The sequence below is a fragment of the Montipora capricornis genome, chromosome 5 (genome assembly GCF_036669925.1).
Source record: "Montipora capricornis isolate CH-2021 chromosome 5, ASM3666992v2, whole genome shotgun sequence".
NCBI classification, from domain to species: Eukaryota; Metazoa; Cnidaria; class Anthozoa; order Scleractinia; family Acroporidae; genus Montipora; species Montipora capricornis.
Genome location: NC_090887.1, coordinates 11979768 through 12002417, shown reverse-complemented (window position 1 = coordinate 12002417; position 22650 = coordinate 11979768). Strand labels below are relative to the sequence as shown.

Genomic DNA, 22650 nt, shown 5'->3' with positions numbered 1-22650 from the left:
TAATTTGCTTTCAATTTACTATTATCGTTATTTCAGAACACTGAAAGCTTGATATGGATCATGGGAAATGAACATATTTCTTTTAAAAGTGGAACCCTAATGTCTGGACTCGCAGGACTCGAACCTGGGAACGTGTAATTAATAACCCCTTCACTTAACCACTAGACTACCACATCACTAACTGCGAGGATGTCATTTTTTATTAATGTCAATAATTTTTTCTTCAAAAAGTGCCGCTGTAAACGTGTATTAAGGACGTTCGCGCCAATTGTTTCTGCGCATCCTAACTGCGCACGCAAATGCACACGCCACGTCATACACGAGCGCGCGCGCTAAGTAATTTAATGAGAAATGGTAGGGCAAAAGGCCATTGCTATAGCTTTGCCTGGATTTAACGGTCTTGGACGTTCGGTGACCCCAATTTTTCTTTCCAGAAACGGATTTTATTTACAATTATCTCCACGTTGTCCAAAAATGAACAAAAAGTCAATGTGGGAAGTTAAAAAAATTTCAAGATTTCTGCTCAGGGGACATCAAATCCTGCCATCTTGCGGCGGCAAGGCGCGTGAAACTGTGGTCGCTAAATGCAAACTTGATCTTTAAGGAACCTCACCAGTTGACTAAATTCACTTAATAAGTCCACTTAAACAATATTTGGCAGAGAAGATTTCACTTCAAAGATTTAATGGCAATATATTTGGGTTTACAGACACTGGCCTTATTCGCTAACGAAGCCCCGATTTTGTCACATTTTGGGTGTTTTTCCGGGCATGTTCTCTCCAAAACGAAGTCGGTGACCCCCCATTTTTTTTACATTTCTGACATAACTAACTCATCATCTTACAGTGGTAAAAGTTTCAGAAAAAAATCAATGTTAGAAAAATTTCGCGCGAACGTCCTTAACAGCCGCTAAGAAGCAAACTTACACAGTGAAAAATGTCGGTTACCAAACTTCAAGAGAAAGCTAACCATTTTAAAATGAAGCTTTAGACTTAACCATTATTCAGCAATGATTTTATATATATACTAATTAGTTTTGGTAAATAATCGGCACACTTTTAGTCAGTTGATCTTTAGTGGTTAAGTGGATAAAAACAGTTCCTTCGAAGTAGGTGCTCCGGGTTCAAATCCTGTCCAGGGGCTGCTTTTACTTTTTTCTTTTTATTTGCTACCACAAGTCCTGGGACACAGTGTCCTAAATTAACGATAATAGTAAATTGAAAGCAAATTAGCAATTAACGATAATCGTCAATTCAAGATAGAGAACATGTTGCAACCCTAGCTTGGAGCTCTTAAAATAGTGTGTAGCATGTACTGAGGTGCCATATAAGGCAAACTACTGGGTTATCAGTAATACAAAAATAAATGTTACCTTTGTTAAATCAAGTTAAGTAATATTAACATTGATGGGTTTACATTAATGCAAACTGAAACAACCTTGTGATCATTAGATTTTAGGTTACTCAACTTGAGTCATAATTGGCTTAAATAGTTTTCTTCGCAGCAAATTTTGCCTCAATTCATGAAGGTATTGGCAAACATTTCCACCAACTTTAAACGATAAAAATAGAGACATTCACTAGTCGACACATCTACAAGCCATGTCATCTCTGAGGTACATGTACTAGAGGTTGGTGATTTTAAAAATCCGTGGTGGGGAAAAAATTTGGTCAAGAAAAAGCATTACTATTATAGCCTAAGGATGTCAAATTGCTGAAATTATTTATTTTGCATGGATTTTGCGTTCGACTATAATGCTACTCGCTTCGCTCGCTCCGCAACAATTATGTCATCTGGAGCCCAACAAGTACCTAAAACGTGGTAGGGCTGGAGGGCCCAACCTGACTCTATCGTTCTTTCTGATGCGTTTATTCCAAGAAACAAGTACAACAGGAAATCGTCTGTTTGTAACAGTATATCCACCGGACATAATCCGTGGGAAAACGTAGTGAACACCACAACACCGAGAACTCCGTGCCCTGCTAATTGAGAAGAGTACAAGGGTTTCTTAACGTCCCATGGAAACGTTTACCAGACGGGACCTAGACTTTGTACGTCAATACTGGAGAATCTAACCTCTTGCGAATGGCACCAAAGGCAGCACTTTACCCGAGTGTTGGTCGGCCCTGAGTTTGAGCCTACGACCTCCCGCACGGTAGTCTACCGAGCTACCCGGTCGGAGGTCACGTTTCCGAGTTGAACAAACAATAAACATGAAAATTTCGCATTTAGAATCACATTGAACAACTGGCGAAACAGGCGAAAGCTGAATGACAGCTTGGACGGAGAATTGTGAGCAAACGTTCACCAGTATTTTCCCTCGAACTTTAACTCGTATTTCAATTTATTTTACAGATAGGTTGAAAATCTGTTCATTTTTAATAATGACTTCACTGTAATGTGTGAGATGCTTGACCCGGTGGAGAATTTCATCCCGTGGAGAACCGAAAAGATTTTCGCACGCAACTTAGAGAAGTTCTACATGAAGGCCAAACGTCCAAACTAGGTATCCTATGAAGTACGTACATTCATTTTAACCTCTAATTGTACTATTGCTTTTAAAACCATAACCAAGAATTGATCCTCAAAAAAGCATAGGTCCTAACGCCTTGGTGCAGTATTCTAAAAGGTCAATGATTTGAATCGCTCCTAAACCGAATTCGTTTTTAGCGTCTCTTTCAGTTACGTTGTGGCTTTCTAAAGCTAGAACATTTCTTCGGCATATTTAGGTTTACCCTGATCGACATCAGTATGTTATATCTGAGTGTTAGGGGTAAATTGAAACGGTTGCTTGCGTTTAGCCGGCCAAAATCTTATTTACCAATGCATGCAAAAGCTATCGGACTTCCTTCAATGGCAAACGTTCGTGGAACGAGTTTTCGATCACTTTCAAACGAAGTACAACATTTCATAGTATTCTTTTTTATTTATTTTTTTGTGAAAAGTTTTTCTATACTTCCATCAATTTTGTTCTTTCGCGATTCATGAAAAAATTGTCAACAGCAAATAAATACGGCTTAAGGAATGCAGTGGTGCTGTTGGCTCACGTCTTGAATCTACCAGCACAAACGCATGGCAGTACTGGATTGCGTGCTGTGGAAAACACCAAAGAACATTCTTCAAATTTAAACATAAAAAGCTACTGCCAGACGTCTGGGGTTCGTTGTCTGAATATTTCAGAAATCTTGTCTCTAGTTTTGGACAATATTAGACGTATCGCATTACCCTATAACGCAACCTGGCACATTTTAACGAAATTATAAATTTCAGCAGGGAATCGATCTGACAGGGCGAGCGTGTCTCAATTAACGGTTGATTGAAGGGACAAAAACAGTTTATTTTATATTGCACCCTGCCGATAATACCAGCGGGTCAGGTAAAATTATCAATTAGAGTCATTAAAACATTTTAGGTCCGTGAAAAGGAATACACCGAAGAATTTGAAGAGAACGTTCACGTCCTTCCTGGTTTATCAACGACAAAAATTTTTTTTTTTTTGTTCCAAAAATCGTACTATCTTCCCGCCAACTCACACTCCTTTGTTTTTTACATAAAAATTATACTCCTTGTTCTGTGATCAGGTGTATGAATAGGGAAGCCACAAATTAAAAAAGGTTTCCGCCGACTGATTTACTCAAAACACTTAAGCAAACCGCCTGATAGCTGTTGCTCAGCAGTATTTCCTTCAGAACACAACTTGCCTCGGTGAGGCGGACTGCATGCTAAGTTTGAAAACAAAACATGTTGTGCCTTCCCTTGAGAAGAGGAAATGAAGTGATCCCTATGAATGCTGAACTTAGTCTTTCCAAGGGGTTTCATAAACTTCTCGATCATGCTTTTGGCACGAAATGTGATTTCTAACACGTTTTTGATTAAAGATTTAAGGCAAAATACACCATGAAGAGGCCAACTAAGGGACATCGCACGAGACGTCAACTAATATCCAGGCGGTGGTCAGGTTTACGTTTATCGACTCAGTTGATAACATTAAATTTCCATGCTCCATCCTACCACCGACGCAAAACCACAGTTTCTTTAGAACCTAAACCCTTCAGCTACATAATATACCAAGTTTCTATGACATGCCTTTCGAGTTCAAAATTTTGATTATCGCACGAGACGTCAACTAATATCCAGGCGGTGGTAAGGTTTACGTTTATCGACTCAGTTGATAACATTAAATTTCCATGCTTCATTCTACCACCGACGCAAAGCCACAGTTTCTTTAGAACCTAAACCCTTCAGCTACATAATATACCAAGTTTCTAAGACATGCCTTTCGAGTTCAAAATTTTGATCATCACGACTAAATAGTCTGCTTACAAATTTAATAGCCTGTGTCCTTCAAAAGGAGTGTTTTTTGGCAAAAACAAGAAGATCGGTGGAGGCTAAGTTAGCCACAATCGCAAAAAAGTGAGAAAAAGCATGTTTAATTATGTCTTGTCTTGTTTTAAAATTCACCCACAGCGTTAGAGGCAGCGGAAGTTTACATATATGTAATGCCGTGGTTATGGGATGGTTATCTACACAAGTATTGAATCTGATGTCGCAAAGCAATAGAAGTTTTTTCAAATCCAAATGCCATTTGACTAACACTCAACAAGTAAAATGATGATTTTAATTAAGCTAGGGACGTTTCCGGAAAAAGTTCACTGTTATATACGGTCTCGTGGTTTCTACAAAGTGCAGCCGGTTCAAGGTGTTTTGATCAGGATTAGAAGTGGACCGAAGATCACAATAAAAGAAAAAGCACTTGCACTTTGGTTGACTTGCGTTGATCTTTATTTTCAATCAAGTGTTCTGTCAGGAAAGCTAGCACCGAAACGAACAGAGTTCTATGGAACTCCGACAACCGCATGTAGCAGGGTTGTTTCCTTTAAAGGTAAACAATATCATCAGATAGGCATGCTCACTCTGGCGCTGTGGCTAACCTTATCCTTTGATAAGCATTCCTTCTGAGATAAAAAAAAAACACCTTATGTATGCTATGTTTTGTTTAATTTGAGAAAAACTGGATACCACACTTTATGTGGCCGAGGCACAAATCTTATGAACTTTGCCACATGCAAATCTAGTTTGTTTCTGGACCATTTCAAGTTAATCCATGGACTGCTTCAAATTGTTACACTTTTCTCTCTTGATAGGCAACCCAGCACAGGAAGAAGGAAAAAGAAACAAGTTATTTAATTTCGTTTAACAAATATTGAGAAAGAAGTAGCAATCAATGAAGCATTTGATGTTCATTTATTTTTTTAAATTTTGTTTTACTTTTTATGGCTTTCAACCGATAAGGATCGGATTGTAACTACGAAAAGAGTCAGAGGATACAGAAGAGTCAGTTTCGAAGGATTAGTCATTGTAGCAAGTTGATTCATGAAAATGGATATGCATCAATATCATTTCCTTTAGGATATTTTTTTGTTTCTGAGATATTCTGGTTGGTTCATTAAAGCAAACGGATGTAACCTCCAACATTCTGCCTAGATTGTGATCGAATGTAGCCACTTGCAGTTGTACCACTCCAATCACAGATGGATGGGGCAACTGAAGAACCCTAGTTTTTATGTGGATAGGTGCTCACAGCTTCTTAAAACTTGCGCATTAAGCTATCGGCAACATTCGTTACTAAAGCAATTATTTCACCGTCGGTAATTAAGACTTTTTATTGCATAAAACACTCAAGTCCAATGACCTGCAAATGGATGGAACTAAAACTTGGACCTTTCTTTTGTTGTAACTCAAGGAGTCGGTAGCGCCAGGGCACTTTTGTTTTGCGTTCTTTAAACACGTTTAATTATTAATTAAGAGGCAGCTTAATATCTTCACACATTTTACAGAATCGTTAGCACTCGTTTGACTTCAAAGAGCATCTACCTTGAGTTAAACATAATCCACTTTGGACACTCATTCGCGGACCTCGCAGGAAAATACTGGTAGTAGCTTATGTTTGAACGGTGGCGACCCTTCGCACGTTCAAAAGAAAAGAATCTAGCGTTTAGACTTTCGGTAGAAAGTAAATTTTAGCAGTAGCCTTTGCTTACCTACTCAAAACTGATCTATTCCATACACTTACGGGTACCTCTTTCACACCCCGGCATAATTTACAAAAACATCATGGAAGAGTCACTGGCAATCTTTGACCTGTTGTGAGAACCTTCCAGCTCAAGGTATTTAAAGCACACTCTGTATTCATCTAAGGTCTTCTGCCGTTCGGTACTACATCAACGTAAACCAGAGGAAGTGCCAGAATTTTCCGGATTCCTCTGGTGCGAACCAACTTGCTGCAACTCTTCAGATAAACATAACACCCATTGTACTGTAAAGATATCAAAGCACTTAAGCAATGTTCTATTCATCAACTCTCACATAAATCCGACTAAAACTGCGAAATAGCAAAATGTTTGCAATCTATTGTAGCATGAAAGCTGGCATTACAAACAATGAGACTGAAAGGTGATCATTATTTGACTTGCTCCACAAAGAGAGGATTCTTTTCTCCTTGAAGCCTAGATTTTAATTACCCATAACAACAACATGTGACTTCAAAAGAGAGTTACTGTTGCTACTGAGCATTTTTCTTCTCTCCGGTGCTTATTCGTATTTCTACGTCGATCGTTTCATAGGAAGTTGCTTCCGGAAAGATTCTGGATGTTTGTGTTCCCAAGTTTGATGAGATTTGAGTTGTTCAACATCAACGTGCATGGTAAATCAGGACAAACAATAAAACCAACTTAAAAACCTCTGAAGGCTCTCCTGAAAGCGATCTTAAGACAATCGCTCCCCTAAGTCTACTTTTGCTCATAAAATGTTGAATCTGAAAGAAGGTAATATGAGTGTTCTTTTTTGCGAACATCACAAGTAATATCCCAAACCAAATGTGTTTGGACGAGAAAAATAAAGAAATAAGCACCCTTTTTCTCAATGGTGGGGCCCAATGAAAGATTTAGAACCGGCTACACTTCTGCTTTTGGAAAATTGCTACTCAATTTAAACCTTCCAACCCAGATATTTCATCGGGAATTATACAACTCTTTCGTCCTAGGCCAAATTCAGTGCGCTAACCACTGAGTCTTAATCTTTGGTAAAGTTGGAACCAGCGCTAAGCAAAGTTATCTCTAACAGAAAATCTACAAAGTGTTCTGACTTTGAAAGGATGTAAAGTGAGGAAGGTTGTGTTCGAAAACAGGGAAGAAGAGATTGGCCAAGACAGATCATGATCTCAGTGACCACAGAACCGAAAACAGTCGCCGACTATAAGCAATTGCAAATTGGGCCATTGGTTGAAAAAACCTGATACAGTACAAGAGTTTCATGAAAATATAGGTTATCAACCCGTGTAGTTTTTCCAAGCAATCTCAACTGACATGATTTGAGGCAAGAAACAAATGACTTCCATAATTTTCACACTGCATCGACTCCGTCAGCTGCTGCGTTTAATGACATTTTCATATAACACAGCAAAATACATGATGATTTATTAAGCGCGTAATGAGGCCTAATTATGTAACAAGCAAGACCTGTGTAAATAAATCTGTGTGTGAAAAAGGTGCTTATAGAACCCACTTTTCCCGTTAGCAAATAAACGGTGTTTTGGAACTGCCAAATAGCCTGGTTTTTAAGTTCTAGAAAGTGATGTTTTCCAGTGCCACGATGCAAGCCTCAACATGAATGTTATCAGTTCATCATGGAAGAAACATAAAATTACCGCTTAAATTCGACATTCTGCACGCAAAATCTAGAATTATGCTTTCCTAATTATATTTGTATATTAATTGTTTTGTCTCCGTTTAAATAAGGAATTAAAAGCTTCAAGATTCCAAAGGTCTACTTCATCACGTTTGTAGCTTAAATCCAACTAGCTCAAATCCCGTGACTCTCATACTTTAGAAGTTCATAAACTAACTTTGCAATAATTCTCCTATATTTTGGTACAGATTATTCAGAAGAAGGAAACACGGAGTATGGTCAGTAATTATCAGTACACGGCTGGGTTTGGCAAGAAAAGTTAAACGACCTCATTCTCAGTCGGCAACTTGAGCGAGGTTAAGTTGAAAGGTATTACAAATTGTTTGTAACTCCGCCGAAGTGATGCCTTACAGTTTACTTACCGCACGAAGGTGGAGCCATTTGACTGAAGAAATCGATATTTGGTGCTGGATGATTCAATCCATGACCGCTAACTGGATATGGCGGTACATGTCCTCCGACGTGACCAAAATAGCCCGCCATTTTGTCGTAGCTGTGGAGAGACCAAGACAGACAGAGCTCTGTGATCATAAAATTACTTCCATTGATGTTCTGGTCTATAACACTATGCCACCGACTGCGACAAGCTGTCAGTGTCCTCTGTACAAAGGAATTCTTACAATGACGTGTTCTCTGTTTCCATTCACCCTAAATATAGAACCGCAAAATTTTGGCAAGTCAGATTATTAACACGCCCATGTGACACAGGATTCTGATAGTATCAAAATAAATTCAACCTCGCATCGGTTCTTGAAAGTGCTCGTTCAGGTATGAAAACACCGATTCAATGTGACTTTTATTGTGTGTATACGAACAATAGTTTTCATTGTGCGTTTGATTTTCACTGGAGTCTTATTGTGCAAACTATGTGTGTGGTAAATGCTGTGTTTCTATCTTTTGTAAATCCGCGACGACGTTTATGAGCAATAACCTAACAGACGTGCTTCCTATATCACGTCAAGAAGGCGACATTGATTTACAAACTAAGAGGAAATATCTGGTTTTCACAAACGCAGCAGTCAAAACCGTTTAAGTGGTGTCAAATCTGACGTATCCTGCTGATTACAGATATGGTGAACTAAAGGTGTCAAGCGGTTCCATTTTGGAGTGTTCGTCGGTTATCCATCCATAAGAATAAACACGAAATGGCAGTTTTCAGTCATTACAGAATTTCAAAACGCAATACCAATAAAACGATGATGTAAACATACGAGCGCGTGGATTGTCATGATTAGAAGAGAAGTCATGTTTTAAATCAACTAATTGAGGGGGCGGTTCCATGGCATTAACCGAAGTAATAAGAAAATTACGAATGTCGTCAAGGGTGGTTGTCATAATTGATTGGGCGTAAAATATTCCATATTTCTTTTCAATGGCCTTTATCGTATCAAATAAAGGGAAAACAATGAATTTAATTCAGTGAATTTATTCACGGTCACTTTTTTTTTCTGACTGTAAAAAAATTATTTGCAGTGAATTATATACTTTCGTTTTTTTGTGGGCTTTGCGTTTACATAGCAGATGTGCCAAACCCACAAAACGTTGTGAGCGTTGGCCGGAAATACTTCATTTTACTGGTCATTTTTTCTGACATAAACCTTGCGATCTTACAGCAAAACATTGAGACAAAAATTCTTCACGATTTTCTCATCACTGTTGTAAATGATAAAATAATGTATCCTTTTAAAGGTTAAAAAGTGTTTAGCGTGATCGCTAATCTCGAACTTTGAAAATGTCTTTTTAGGTACAATTTGTTGACTTTTCAATTTGTTGACTTTTAAACCCTTTTTAATGTAAGAACGATCTCAACAAGACCCAACAAGTACGTGCATAAAAGACTGGAACAGCACGATGGAAAAATCCGGTTTTGATTTCCTTGAATGAATTTAAAAACGTTATATTATTCATTTCTATCATTTAAAATTCTTAAATCTCCCCGTTGAGTCCCGATTCTCGTGTGTCACCCTTTGCTTGGTTCAAACCGTGCCGGCTTTTCAATCGCTTTTTTCCTTACCTAACGCCTAAAAGGAACGTTGATTGAGGAAGGCACTCGTAGAGTACACAGTATTCAGATTTCAATAATCACTTACTCCAACCTTTCAAGATCAAGCTTCGTTCGAGATTAGTCCAAAACTGTTCTGTTTCCTAGCGAAAGTGACATTCCGGCACCACGACTCAAAGCCTTTTGATTATGACTCTACCCAAAACACTCAAACTACTTCCTAATACGTAATTTACAGTGTCAAAGGAATTTTTCTGTTTAATTTTTCGTTGCTAATATTGAACCTTTGCAAAAAACCCATCAAAAGAAAGAGGACAACAAAATGGCAAAGTGGTTCCTTCCTGCTTAATAAAAGCGTCTGCAATGCGCCGCAAAGAACGTATGTCGAACGGCCATCGGGCAGAAGCGAGGGACACAGGGGAACATTTGTGACCTAATTCACCAGGAGCAATGGAAAGGTCGCAAATGAAAGACAAACATTATTTCTTTCGAACTAATATCAGCCTTCCAAACACCAAGGTTATAATAACAGCTGATGTAAGCAAAATATCGAAGTGGTGCCAACTAGGCTGCTGGTGCCGTAAATTCCGACACAACTGAAGACATTCTTTCGGAACAAATCTAAACAGCGTGTGATGTCAAAGCCTGTTCGATATACTTCCTATTTCAGTCCCTTGGATTCGAGACACGTGGCTAGGCATTCTTTCAGGATTCTTTGCAACTGGAAATCAGCTTCTTTAACTACAACGATCATTCTATACTCCACAGTTAACGTAACATTTTACACCTCATGGTACTTTTAAATGCAAGCTACTCTCTGGAAAGATCCATCAAAAGTCATGAAGTTCAATTTGTAAGAAGGGAAATCAAACAAACGTGCAGGGAAAGAAATGAGTGCATGACCCACGTCAAACAATTAACACAGGCACCCAAAGAGCAAGAGACATTTTTAGGCTCCTTGTAACGTGTAAAGACTGTCTAATGAGATGTTTTTTATCACCTAGAAGAACTTGATCCGTTCGGACATCTTACCTTAAAATTGAAGTGTCCGGAAAATGTTACGGAATGAAATCTTCATTTCAGAAATTGCTAGCTGAACGTCACCTTCTAAGAACTTCCCAGCGAACCATTTGCTCATCCGAAACTGCTAGGTGACCTTTTTAAGTGCCAAAAGTTGCCAAAATATCCCTTCCGAAAACGTTAAGGGACTACTGGCCCTGGTTGTGAATCTTTTGGGTGATGTTTTGGCAAAGAAGTCTAGCTGTTTGGAAACTTAGCTTGTCTCTCCCAAACACATATTTCACCAAGGATTACAGTTTGGTGCCCCTGACAAAAGCCTTCAAACTTTGAATTTGTCTTGTACCCAGTTCAGATGGTTAAAAGCGAAAAAATCGTACTGAAAGAAACGACCAAAGAGGACAGTATTAAATGATAGTGAGAGGAAACGCTACTTCCGTTTATTGCATACACAGCGGGTTCGACTGAATGAGACCAAAAAGAAAAATGTGTGTTAAGTGACTCAATTTTTACTGATCCAAAGGTTAGACACACAATGAGGTGTTTATTTGCCAATTTGCGAGTGACGCACTAAGTCATGGCTTTTTACCTGAAAAATGATGGTTGCACTCGTGCGATAACGTTCTTCGTGTTGTACATATCCATTAGCTACAAAGGAAATTCTGACATTAGATTTAAGGATTCTCAAGGAATAAATGCTAAATAATTCATGGCACCTAAACTTAAGTGGCTTATGATTTTTGAAATGTCATGGCATTGCGTTCATATGCCAAATGTTCAAAATTTAAACTGCATGAACTGAAATGAAACTTACGCGAAATCATGCATGAATTGTATCTCTTTCCCTCTTGGTTGAAATAAAACGCTTGTTGTGCTCACTCATTCCTTGATGTTTTAAGTTGTGAAGGGTAAATCAAATAGGATAGTGTGATTGTAACAAATCTTTCTTTCTCGAAAGAACAGGGCTACATACATGTTCGAGTAAGTAAAAAAAAATATTTCTCATGCTTCTTGTTTTAAAGTCATTTATACTCTGAGCTTTAATTCAAACATTTTCAGTCAGAGCTGTAACTAAAGCAGCTTTCTTGTTTGGTGTAATTGCAGACATGTGCTCCAGCAAGAATCACGACTGAACAAAAAAGACAATCGGCTATCCGTTCGCAGTAAAAATCGAACAACAGCGATAACCATAACCCTCCACGAAATTATAGACTCGAGGCACTTACGGTAATTACTTTGCAACATCAGAAAAAAAAAACCCACGGATTTCTTTGGTCACAGGATCTGGTTTGGTTGACCACCTGCACGAAAACATCTCGTGTTTCCAACATAACCTACTAGAAACAACAACAGTAGTGAACCAACTGGCCCAGTGTTAGAAGTCTCACGGTGGTCTCCTTAATTTTCGTAATTTTTGGAATCTGAAGGACGTAATTACTAGTATTTCAAGTTCAAGAAAACGAATGAGAGGGATTCAAGGTGAAGCGTAAAGAGCGTGGAGGCGATCATTTGTTTTGCACCTTGGGCTGCTCTTCTTTCACATTTACGTATAACATCATCTCAAACATACTTCAAATTAATCCGTTTTATGATGTGGTTTTGCGAAACTATGTAAGCCTCTTGGTTCTTCCTGTAAAGGAATTTACGAATATTCACGTAATGGAGAATATTCTGGTGTCTTCCAGATTTGGCGAAAGGCTGGAACTGCTTTCAGTGACTGAATTGTGGCCGGCATGGCATGCCCCTTCCCCTCAAAAGAGCTCAAATTATGATTCAAATGATTCCGAAAAAAGGTCAATCAATAGCTTTCACTTGAATTTTCATACTGTTGGAAAAAAAACGAAAATTACTAAAACCTTTCATCTCACATTGCATTACAACAAGAAACGAGGACTGTTTACAGACGCTACCATTCTCTTGCCTTCAATTCGCAAAGAACCTCGCACAAATCAATGCAGACGTGCTAATTTTCGTCCTCTCTATTTCTTTCCTCTTCCTTATAAGCCTTTTACTGATTCCTAGAGATAAATCCAAATAGGTCACAGTATTTTCCAAAGGCGATAATCTTATTTTTATGGATAGAACTAATTAACATTTGTCCTATTTGAACGAGAGGTAGGACTGAACAAAGTTATACTCAAAAGGTTCCAAGTTCTTCTATACAATTGGACTCGTCGCCTTCCAGCGCTCAACTACCTTAATTTTATTACGCGTGTTCAAGATGCGCGCACCGATTCCTTTACACGGGCTAGGTCTCATCAGAACGCCATTTCCTTAGTTTCTCTACCACCTTTTGCCAAGGTGTAGGTACTAAAATGAAGAGTCAACTTAAAAGACTAGTTTGTTTCCCACCACGTTTTGGTTGGATTGAACAGGAAACTCTTTATCCTTTCTTGAGATTTGCGTGTTTTAAATCATCCGAGTCCACAACACGTCTATTCTTAAATGCACTCGACTGAAAATCAGCTTTAAACGAACTAAAGGGCACTGAATTTGCTTTATTCACTCTTCAAAAACATATGTAATGTGGAGTAAAATCAGAACGTCACGAATCAAAAAACTGGCCAGCAAGCTAAACGTTTCGCAAAATAGAAAAGAACCGATCATTTAACAAGTCACATGATCCCAATAAATACGTAAATCTATTTCGATCATCAATATAACGTTTGATATTGTACATCTCTTCTTTCTCTAACATGTATGTCTGTTAGCTCAGAGAGAAATTTCATCTTGCGGATTTCCTTCAGCCGGATTTCCCATAAAAATCTACATTAGCATGAGACGAAGATAGTGTCCATTAACAACATTAACAATGAATAGAGAGGTCTGTGTAAAGTCAGTTAAGAACTGGTAGACGGATTGACTGCGAGTTGAATATAACATGCCTGAGTTTATAACTTGCCTTCAGTCATTCGATCTCAGAAAACCCAAAAGGATTCTTCAAGGTGACAATGATCCAATAAGAGCCATAAACCGATTCATGAAAAGTAGAAAACTGCAAAAATGCAACTCAATCTGAAAGTTCTTGTCAGCTTCAAACTTGTCTTCTTAACTGAATATTTATACTATTTTTGTGCCTTGACATTGTGCAGCTATGATGCACAAGGCAGATTTACGCATGCTTACCGTGTTTCGTAGCCGAAATAACAGACGATGCATCTTGCTAGAAGCCTTACACTCCCAAACGAAAAAAAAGCTTTCCATTAAAACAATAAACGTTCCATATTGATTTGCGCCATTTCATCGACATAAAGCTGAGATTTCGTCAGAAAAGGACATTTGCCATGCGCTTCAGCTGCAAAGGTTCCACTTCACAGCTATCATAGCATGAGAGGTCGCGAGCCAATGTACTTTTCATATTTAGTTGTCAGCTTATTTAAATCGGCACGGACTAAAAATGTCTATGTTTGTTCGTTTAAGTTAAACCCTATATGACAATGTAAATAATAACAGAGAATTTAGGATTTAGAGGTTCATCTTTGGTTTAATCGTGTGCTTCGAGACCCACTTCTGCACTATCGATAATAACAAATCTAACAGTTCATACATAACGTGAATACCACAGGAAAAATTCGACCGAAGAGGCAACGGAAAAAGCGGTTGATCTCCCGCTTGTGTGTTTTCACTGGCAAACATTCCTTGGCTCAATCGCCCTGTGCTAGTGCCACAGATAAACGATGACAGTGAGTCTCCATCCCCAAGAGCGAACCATGCACAACACGTCACAAAAACAAAACCTGCGTAGAATCCGGACCCGAGACAACATTTCTCCGTTCTTCATAGTCACTGGTTCTTCCAGTTAATCTTGATATCTGCTACTACGAGGGTTTTTTTTTTTTCAGTCAAAGCTGTTTCCGTGATTGAATTTCTTTGTGCAAAAGGTTCATGAGTTTGAAGAGTAGCAGCGTGAAATATCCGTTTCCTGTTCCCCCCTAACTAAGTAGACGCAAAAGAATACAACTCTCCACCAGCCAAATCAACGGGAGAGATGTCAAAAAATATTTGGGCAATTTTTCTTGTTTTCTCTGCCTTCGCTGCCGCTAATTAGTTGATATCATGGACTGTGCATGGCAAAACGTAGACTCTTTCATCCGATTATCAACCCTACAAATGATCTGATTGGAGAGAGTACAAATACATCTTGCTGAGTTTTGTTGTTGCGATGATGGTAGAATTAACCGCGACTGTTTGTCGTGAATCGTTGTGTTTTATACGCGGTGTCTATCCTATTAACTATTTCAATGCTTAAAGTGTTGGATTTTGTTTCGGATAGTGCGGCTGTGAATCAAGAGGCAGCGAAGCTTGTCAAAATATGACATCATGTAGGCGGCTTGACGACCACAAGCAAAGAGACTCGAAAGTGGAATGAAGTTCGCATGCTATGATAGATAGTTGTAAACCAATGTCTAATGATTTTTCCATGTTGCTGTATAAACACAAGCCCTGCTAAAATTTAAGCTTCCTAAATACTGGATTTAGCTCTGACATTTACTATCAATTAATTGAATAGCAGTTAAGTCTTAGTAAATAACCTATTATCCGGACGGACGGTCAGTTTGTGCTATCGCCGACTTCACACTTCATTCGCGCGAGGAAGACTACTCAAAATTGTCGTTGCATTGCTCAATTTCTGTCATATTTTCTTCGCTTAACCCAATATCAATGTATACATGCACTTATGAAGTAATTAAAAAGCTCCTTACGAAAAGCAATATACACTATTTCAACTGTAGCGTTTAAGCGACGAACAAGGGCTTTTATCTAAGCTAAACATCACGTTGAAAACATTGCCTCAGATGACTATGATTAAATTTACCATCTTTCGTTGTCCTTAAAGTTTCTACTGACACACAGTGTTTTTTTTATTTATTTTCCAATTCCTTTATCTTGGTTTTTTAAGAACCGAAAGGACATAATTACAACAGTGCTGTACCAACCTTTTCAAGCAGTGGTTGATGATTTTCTTCCCAAGGACGCCAGCTAGGCTGCTGGACAACAGCAAGAAATTTCTCACACAATCAGGAAAATTACCTCGCACGAACTTATACTGCAAGCTGAAAATAAAAGTCAATGACGGAGGTTGGCCGAGCAAAATTAAATTCCAGGTTAGAGAAGTTACGTTGCTACTCGTTGTCACTTAACAGCGGTCTGCAAAGCCATTATCATGACTTGACCGGTTGCGTGCACAAAGTGACAATTGACTGACATGCCAGAGTGGAGTAGAAACAAACTTTTACCTTATATGTAAAACACGCACAGTGGGGCAATTTTTTTTTTGGACGAGGTGAGCTATAGAAGCTAGGCGAGTATTGCTCTTCGGATCACGCCTCTTTGATACGGAAGCCTTTGTTGGCCGTCATTAATCGAAACAAAGGAAAACTTCAAATGCAATTGTGCGAGGTGTGAGTCAGAGAATTGGGCAGCTGCTCAGAGCGATGTGAAGCTTAATTGAGTTAATTTCAACGCGGTGTAGTTCATTTTTGAATATATGGGTCAGTTGAGAATATTCATTGGTCTTCTTTTGTTCTCGGCTAAATGTCGGCTCGACATTATTTCGGTCGTCTGTGAAGCTACAAGAAAAGAACAAATTAGATTGCTTATTAGGTTATTACATAATTTGCATCAGAAAGCGTTCGCCTCATCTTCAACGACCCTAATATCTCTCGCATCCTTTTTTCCGGTTAATACGGTGTTTTCAGTGACGTATTTTTACTCTGCAGTATGATCTGAATGATTGAAACACTTAAACGGTCCGCGCAATATTTTCTTCCGCCGATACAGTATTTGCTAGGTTCTCTAACTATTCCTTCATTGTTGCGTTACAACTACGTATTTGACACTTAAAGCCACTAACACTGGAATGGAAACCTCTTTAGAGCCATTTGACATAACATAAATTTGCCTTTTACTCACACCAGTCATCAACAAAGCGAACCGCCGAGTTAGCAGCAAGGATATTAACAATTATTACAGAAACAATATCTATGCAATCTTAATAGTGTATACGGTTGTTGAGTACTTAGGTATGTCATTTGCCGATCGTCTTTATTTTTCACGCCACTAATTAAATTAAAACTTTAATAAAATTGTTTCTATTGACACCAAGAAGATATAATTGCCGATTTGATTACCGCTATAAAAGTAAAATTATGGCGGCAAATGAGGTATCAGAACGGTTAAAAGAAGGCCGATGGTATTTGAATGATTTGCCATCTGTAGTGTTTGACCGATTATGAGTTTTGCTCGGAAATTAGAATTTTTCCCCTCTTTCCTTCAGCAGTATTAACTCCTTATTTAAATTGCCTTCCTTGATTTAACTGATCGATCAAACTGGAAACTTCTGATCCTTAAGAGTTAGTGATGAAACCTGTCGTTTTCTCAAGTAATGCTTTAACTAAACATTTGCCAGCGAAACCGGACATTTCCCTATTGTAGTCATCATAAGCTACAATCTGCGGCTTTTTGAAGCAACATCCCGGCGTCTAATGTTGTCAGCGATCACTGATTTCACAATCTTTTCATATGAGAAATAAAAAGAATAAGTTAATTACGAAATTGTCAAGCACAAGCCATTTCTCAATTTCGTCGAGGGCGATTTTCAGTCGCCTGCACCATGTCTATTGAGCCTTGATCGTTTCAGATGCACAGAGTATGTAACACAAGTACAGGTCAACAGCATCTTAAATATTTTATCATCAAAATATGATCATGATTGACTTTCTTGAATATGCTGACACAACGAACTGGGTTGTATTTTCATCCCATTTTCAGTTCGTTCATTCTCACTCGAAATAAAACTTCGATATTCCTCGACGAGAAACGGGGACTCGATTCGTTTAAATTTAGTTACAGTATAGATCGTTCATGTAAAGTCAAGATTCATTTTGAGTGCGTGGGCAATGTATTTGTTAAATATCCAGTCAAAACATTGCTGCTGTAATTTCTTAGAAACCTCTTGACTGATCCCGACAAAAAATAAAATCGAAACTGAGGAAATGTTAATATTTTTAATGACAAGGTAGGTGTATCTAGATCCCAGTTTTCACGCAAATCTCAAATCACTGCATAGCATACACGAAATCCGCTTGGCTGTTTATTTTCAAAACGTTGCCATTTATTAGCCAATTCATGTTGTATTTGTCTTAAAAAGATCAAATATTAGATCTCATTTAAAAAAACAAGCTAACGGTGCACTTCGCTGAAATTCCTACTTGCTTAACTTGGCCGCTAAGTTTACACAACTGGAGCGCAAATGTTTGCATGGTCAAAGCAACGCCTCATCAAGATAGAAAAAACGTAAAGTGATCTCACAAAACAATAATTGTTCAAAGTTAAGGGTTTATATTTCGTCTTACGACCCGTTCAAAACAAACAATCCTCGCTGTTCAAGGGGTTATCGTGAACTGCAACGAATTTTTAGTATTTTGTTTCATTTGCGGAAGGTGTTTTTGCTTTCCTAAGTGAATAACGCCAATCCGTGCTTAAAGAACTTCAGCCTCTTCGTTGAAGTAGTAAATGCGTGTTCTCGGCACAGCTGGCTGGTTTTATGTTGCAGCTACAAACGTTTGATAATGAAATTACACAAGGATGCATGAGCACACACATTCCCAGATCATAAAATGTTGTTATGAAACAAAAAAGGATGGTTTCACAATCAATACTAAATACAAAAAAAGGCGAAAAACTGAGAGCCTAGAATCACGTAGAATAAATTGCGAACATTCCAACACCAAAGAACAAATAAGGCACGTGAAAGTTGAAGAAATATTCAACAAGAATTAAGCATGAAGTAGGAATATTTATTATATGACTAGCTCCGTGAGCGGGCAAGATGAACCAAATCCCGAGCTGTGATTGGCTAGCAGAGTGGGCAAGATAGTTCGGGATTTCTCGTTTGGTCCCGCAATATCAAAGATCATTTTTTGGTGTTTTATCCGATATAATAAATCCTTTATTGACCAAGCTTGTTCGATCAAGGTGGCTGGATATTGGCCTCGTTCTTTTTTTGCGTGTTTAGGGACCGAGACGATGTCCATATCCAGCCATCTTGACCTCACGCTTGGTCAATAACCCATATGTACTGGTATCGTCATAGCAGAATAAGACTTCTCGTTGTGGCATTCACAATACCAAGATTAGAGCAACAACCTAATCGTAGTTTTTAATACTTCAAACTGATTCACTCACAGCCACAGGTGAATTCAAAGTCAATGATGTGTGAATTGGTTTAAATCTAAAGTAGCAATTGCTTTAATGCTAATGAGGTAATGGAATTGACACTTAAAACTATTAAATTGCATGGTGACTCTTACAACTACTGGATCGAGCAAAAATTAAACTGAACCAAAGCTCAGAGTCCCTTCCTATAAATTCAACTTTGTTATGTGGCGGCTCTATCAAGGAACGTATACTGCACACTGCCCACACATAATCGCTGGTTGGCTGATGAAAAATTCATTGCATCGAGTTGGCGGCAAGCTTTTCCACATAGCCCAAAACATCTAAGAAATCGGTCTAATTTTCATTTCAAAAGGCAACTCAAAGTTCCGACGTTATTCTCGGGTTCACTCATTTCTTCGGCTAATTGTCGGTGGGCTTTGAAAAGTTCAATCGTTATTTTTTTTCTCCTGCTCAGCTAAGCGTAACTTTTTCATGTAACAGTCAAACATCAACAAATATTTTCGGCCAAAATTTGGACATTTTCTAGAACAATGTCACATCTCTATTTGCTCTTGATGAGGTAAATTCAGTTGAGAGAAATTCACGTGACAAAGATAACCTACAAAATGGAAAATAACACTTTAAACAAGATATGTAGTGGACAATCACGAGAACGAAGAACAAAATAAAATAATCGACAAGATATGTAGTGGACAATCACGAGAATGCAGAACAAAATAAAATAATCGACAATGGAGTAGAAGAAAAATATTCTGTACAAAGTGATATGCATGAGCCTCAGCGGAACCGTTTGTCTGTAACTTTGAGCGCCGCGTTTTTATTTCTAAAACGCAATCTACCGTATAAAAGAAGTCACTTCATTCGTTTGTAGTGGTCGAAGTTAACCCAACTGACATGATTGAAAATCCGGGTTTATTCTTCAAGCTACTTGTCTTCAGGGGCCCACAAAATTAGTTAACTTTTAACTAAGCGCATTTTTGGGGGGCCCTCTTCAAGGGAAAGGAAACACACACAAGAAGAAAATATGACATTAGCTTATTCTTGTACAAGTGTACAAAGCACTTTCACATTGAAAACAAAGGACACTCTAACCTTACATTGTTTGAGAAATAAACATCTTGAGAGAGCTTTAATCACATTTGTTCAAATCTAATCAGGCAAAGTTAACTGCGTCAAGGCCAGTTGGATTTCGAGTGGTTATCATGGGAGTTAGTGAAATTACACAATCAAGGAGTGTATTTTACAGTTAAATAAAGGAAGGTTTTCCTTCTCATAGCATCGACTTTTTCCTTGACGTGACAATTTCTGCTTTATTCATGTATCAGATAATATAACGTAACTTTTTGATTTTTTCTGTTTTTTTGCCACGGGGAGTTAGACTAGCTTCATTTTTCGTTTGGTGAAAAAACACATACCCTCAACAAAAGTGTTGTGACAAAATTTTAGACATTTGTTTTTCCCAAGCCCGATTAACTGCCTCAAACAAAAGATTATTTGAGAATGTCAAGTTATTTGAGTACTGTTTTCTGACAAGGTTTCCCAACGTACGATCATAACCGGTTCAATTTTTTCCCTTAATATTTCTGCCACATCACAAACGAACGGTTTCCCGGCTTGAATACTATACGAAGCCTAGGGGCACCAGTTCCATCACTGCAAAGTTCTCATGATTTACGAATGAGTGTTAAGGTTATCTTTTTGCATAAATTTGCTTACAAAAACGAGCAGTTGACACAGTTGTTTGGTCAGAAATTAATTGGAGTCAAATCTCTGCATAATTACGTGGATTCCTTTCGTTTCACTTCAAAGCAGTGCCTGAGGAGCTCGAAGACAAGGTATTTCTTATCCATCTTCATTGGTTTCTTGTCACAGTTGTAGTTGCATTTATTCGGTATGGGTTGGATTCTGTAGGGGCACCCCCCAAGAGTTCCACGTCCAAAAGATCAATAAGGCCTCAACAGTCTGCAATTTTGTTTCCACTAAGTGACTTAAGTCTACATGGTTCAAGTCTGCCGGCTGGTTTAAAACCTTAACAATTAAAAAGTCAAGTTGAAAAAAAAAAACACACTGGAAAGTTCATTCCAAGTGCAATAATAACTACACCCTGGCAGTTGACTTGGTAAAAAATGAGAAGGGAGGAAGAACAGAAACTCAAGACGGTACTAACACTGCACGAAGGTTATAACCTACTCTATAATCGAAACCATGTGATTCACTTCCTCTTGAGAATAAGAAACACGTGTCGTATTGAAAAGCAATTGAATACTGGCATAAAATTGTTCACCACTGATCATAGAGACTGAGGTTGTCTTTTGAGAATGTCAAAAGAAGACGCGCATTGAAAGCGGTAAAGATGGCTTTGCGGATTACTTCTTCACAATATAAGACATCTTGTTAAAGAATGAAACACTATAAGGGTTTTGAAAATGTGTAGTATCCGAGCAAAGAAACCTGACGGCAGAAAGAAAACTTTAAGTAAGTGTCAGGTGCTAAAAAGAAAAAAAAATCTACCGGTCACGTAAAAGTTAAGCCTTTTGCAAATTAGTTAAGTCTGATGGCGTTTCTTCAGTGAAAGCTAGACACAAAAAAAGTGTTTTTTTTTTTTAAATCCAGTGTCTGCCGAACAGCGAACCAAGTAGAATGACAAACAGGTAGAGATTAAGCATCAAACCCGATTCAGTTCGCATCCGTGGCACGTGTCGTCACTTAACAGATCCGTTTTTGGCACAACGGAGTACATCTGAATGAATTCCCATTTTTCTACCACGTTTACATCGCGTTTTCTTCGTTTAAGGAACATGCACTATTTAATCCGTATCATCTTGGAAAAAATGTCGAAGGACCCATTCTCGCTACGTGGAGCCTTGACACTCATGCAAACGTCTTCAGCGTAACGTGTAAATGAAATCGCAGCACTAGTTAAACACCTTTAATACTAAAGCTGATTCGAGTCCACGTGTCGCTTATAGTAACAGAGAAGCGAACTTCTCGACCTTTTAATGCTATATTCTTTTAGTGCGTCCATACAATCGATTTCTCAAAAAGAAGAGCCACAATCCTGCCTTATCCACAGTACCCTGCTGAGTTTTCAAAACGCTACTTATAAACAAGATTTCGGTTTGAAATATGTCATTGCCTGAAGAGCGCTATGGGAAGAAAAGAAGGGCTTACTTTGTCATTTCCAATGGTAAAAGGCAAGAACCGGATCCGATTAGCTGGTTTATAAGCGACTATTTCAACTTGGGATCATTTGTAAACTCGAAAGAAGCTTTATGCCCGAAGGACGAAGTACGTTTCCTTATCATGTGGACGACACAAAATGGGTTATTTAGTGTGAAGCGAAGCGGGGATCTGATTCGAGCATAACGTGGCGTTTTCGATTATTTCTCTCTCGCCCACTTCATCAAGTTTTCAGTTCTAACAATAAAAAGGTAAAACGTGTACTGTACCAACGTTAGCTTGCTAAATTTCGTCAAGGGATTTCCCTGATGACCTCGGAACCCAAAGATTCCTCCAGACGAAGGGGACTTACAACTGAATTTGCCTGTTTGCCAGCTTCCTTTCACATTGCGAAATCTGGCACTGGAAGGAAATAGAGCCATACACTTAAAAGACTTGAAAATCGTGTCCACGATCCGTTTTAAGGTTCTAAACTGAACCTCTTAATAACGAGTCAACACGAGTGTGAGAGCAATTGCATTGTC

At 38.4% G+C, this 22650-nt stretch overlaps 1 protein-coding gene across 2 annotated transcripts in view; it reads right to left on the bottom strand.

Annotated features, from left to right (window-relative positions):
• The window catches only part of LOC138049511 (homeobox protein OTX1 B-like), a 62011-nt gene that overhangs the window by 9204 nt on the left and 30157 nt on the right, over window positions 1–22650 (bottom strand). The window contains exons 1-3 of one of the 2 annotated variants that reach the window (XM_068895807.1): window positions 13892–15125; window positions 11355–11413; window positions 8109–8239 (exon numbers count right to left, since the gene is read on the bottom strand). In XM_068895807.1, coding sequence (XP_068751908.1) covers window positions 8109–8239; window positions 11355–11413; window positions 13892–13969 — 268 coding nt within the window. In that variant the 5' untranslated portion in view covers window positions 13970–15125. Of the gene's footprint in view, window positions 1–8108; window positions 8240–11354; window positions 11414–13891; window positions 15126–22650 lie in introns of those variants that run through there. The other variant, XM_068895806.1, reaches the window with a different exon arrangement.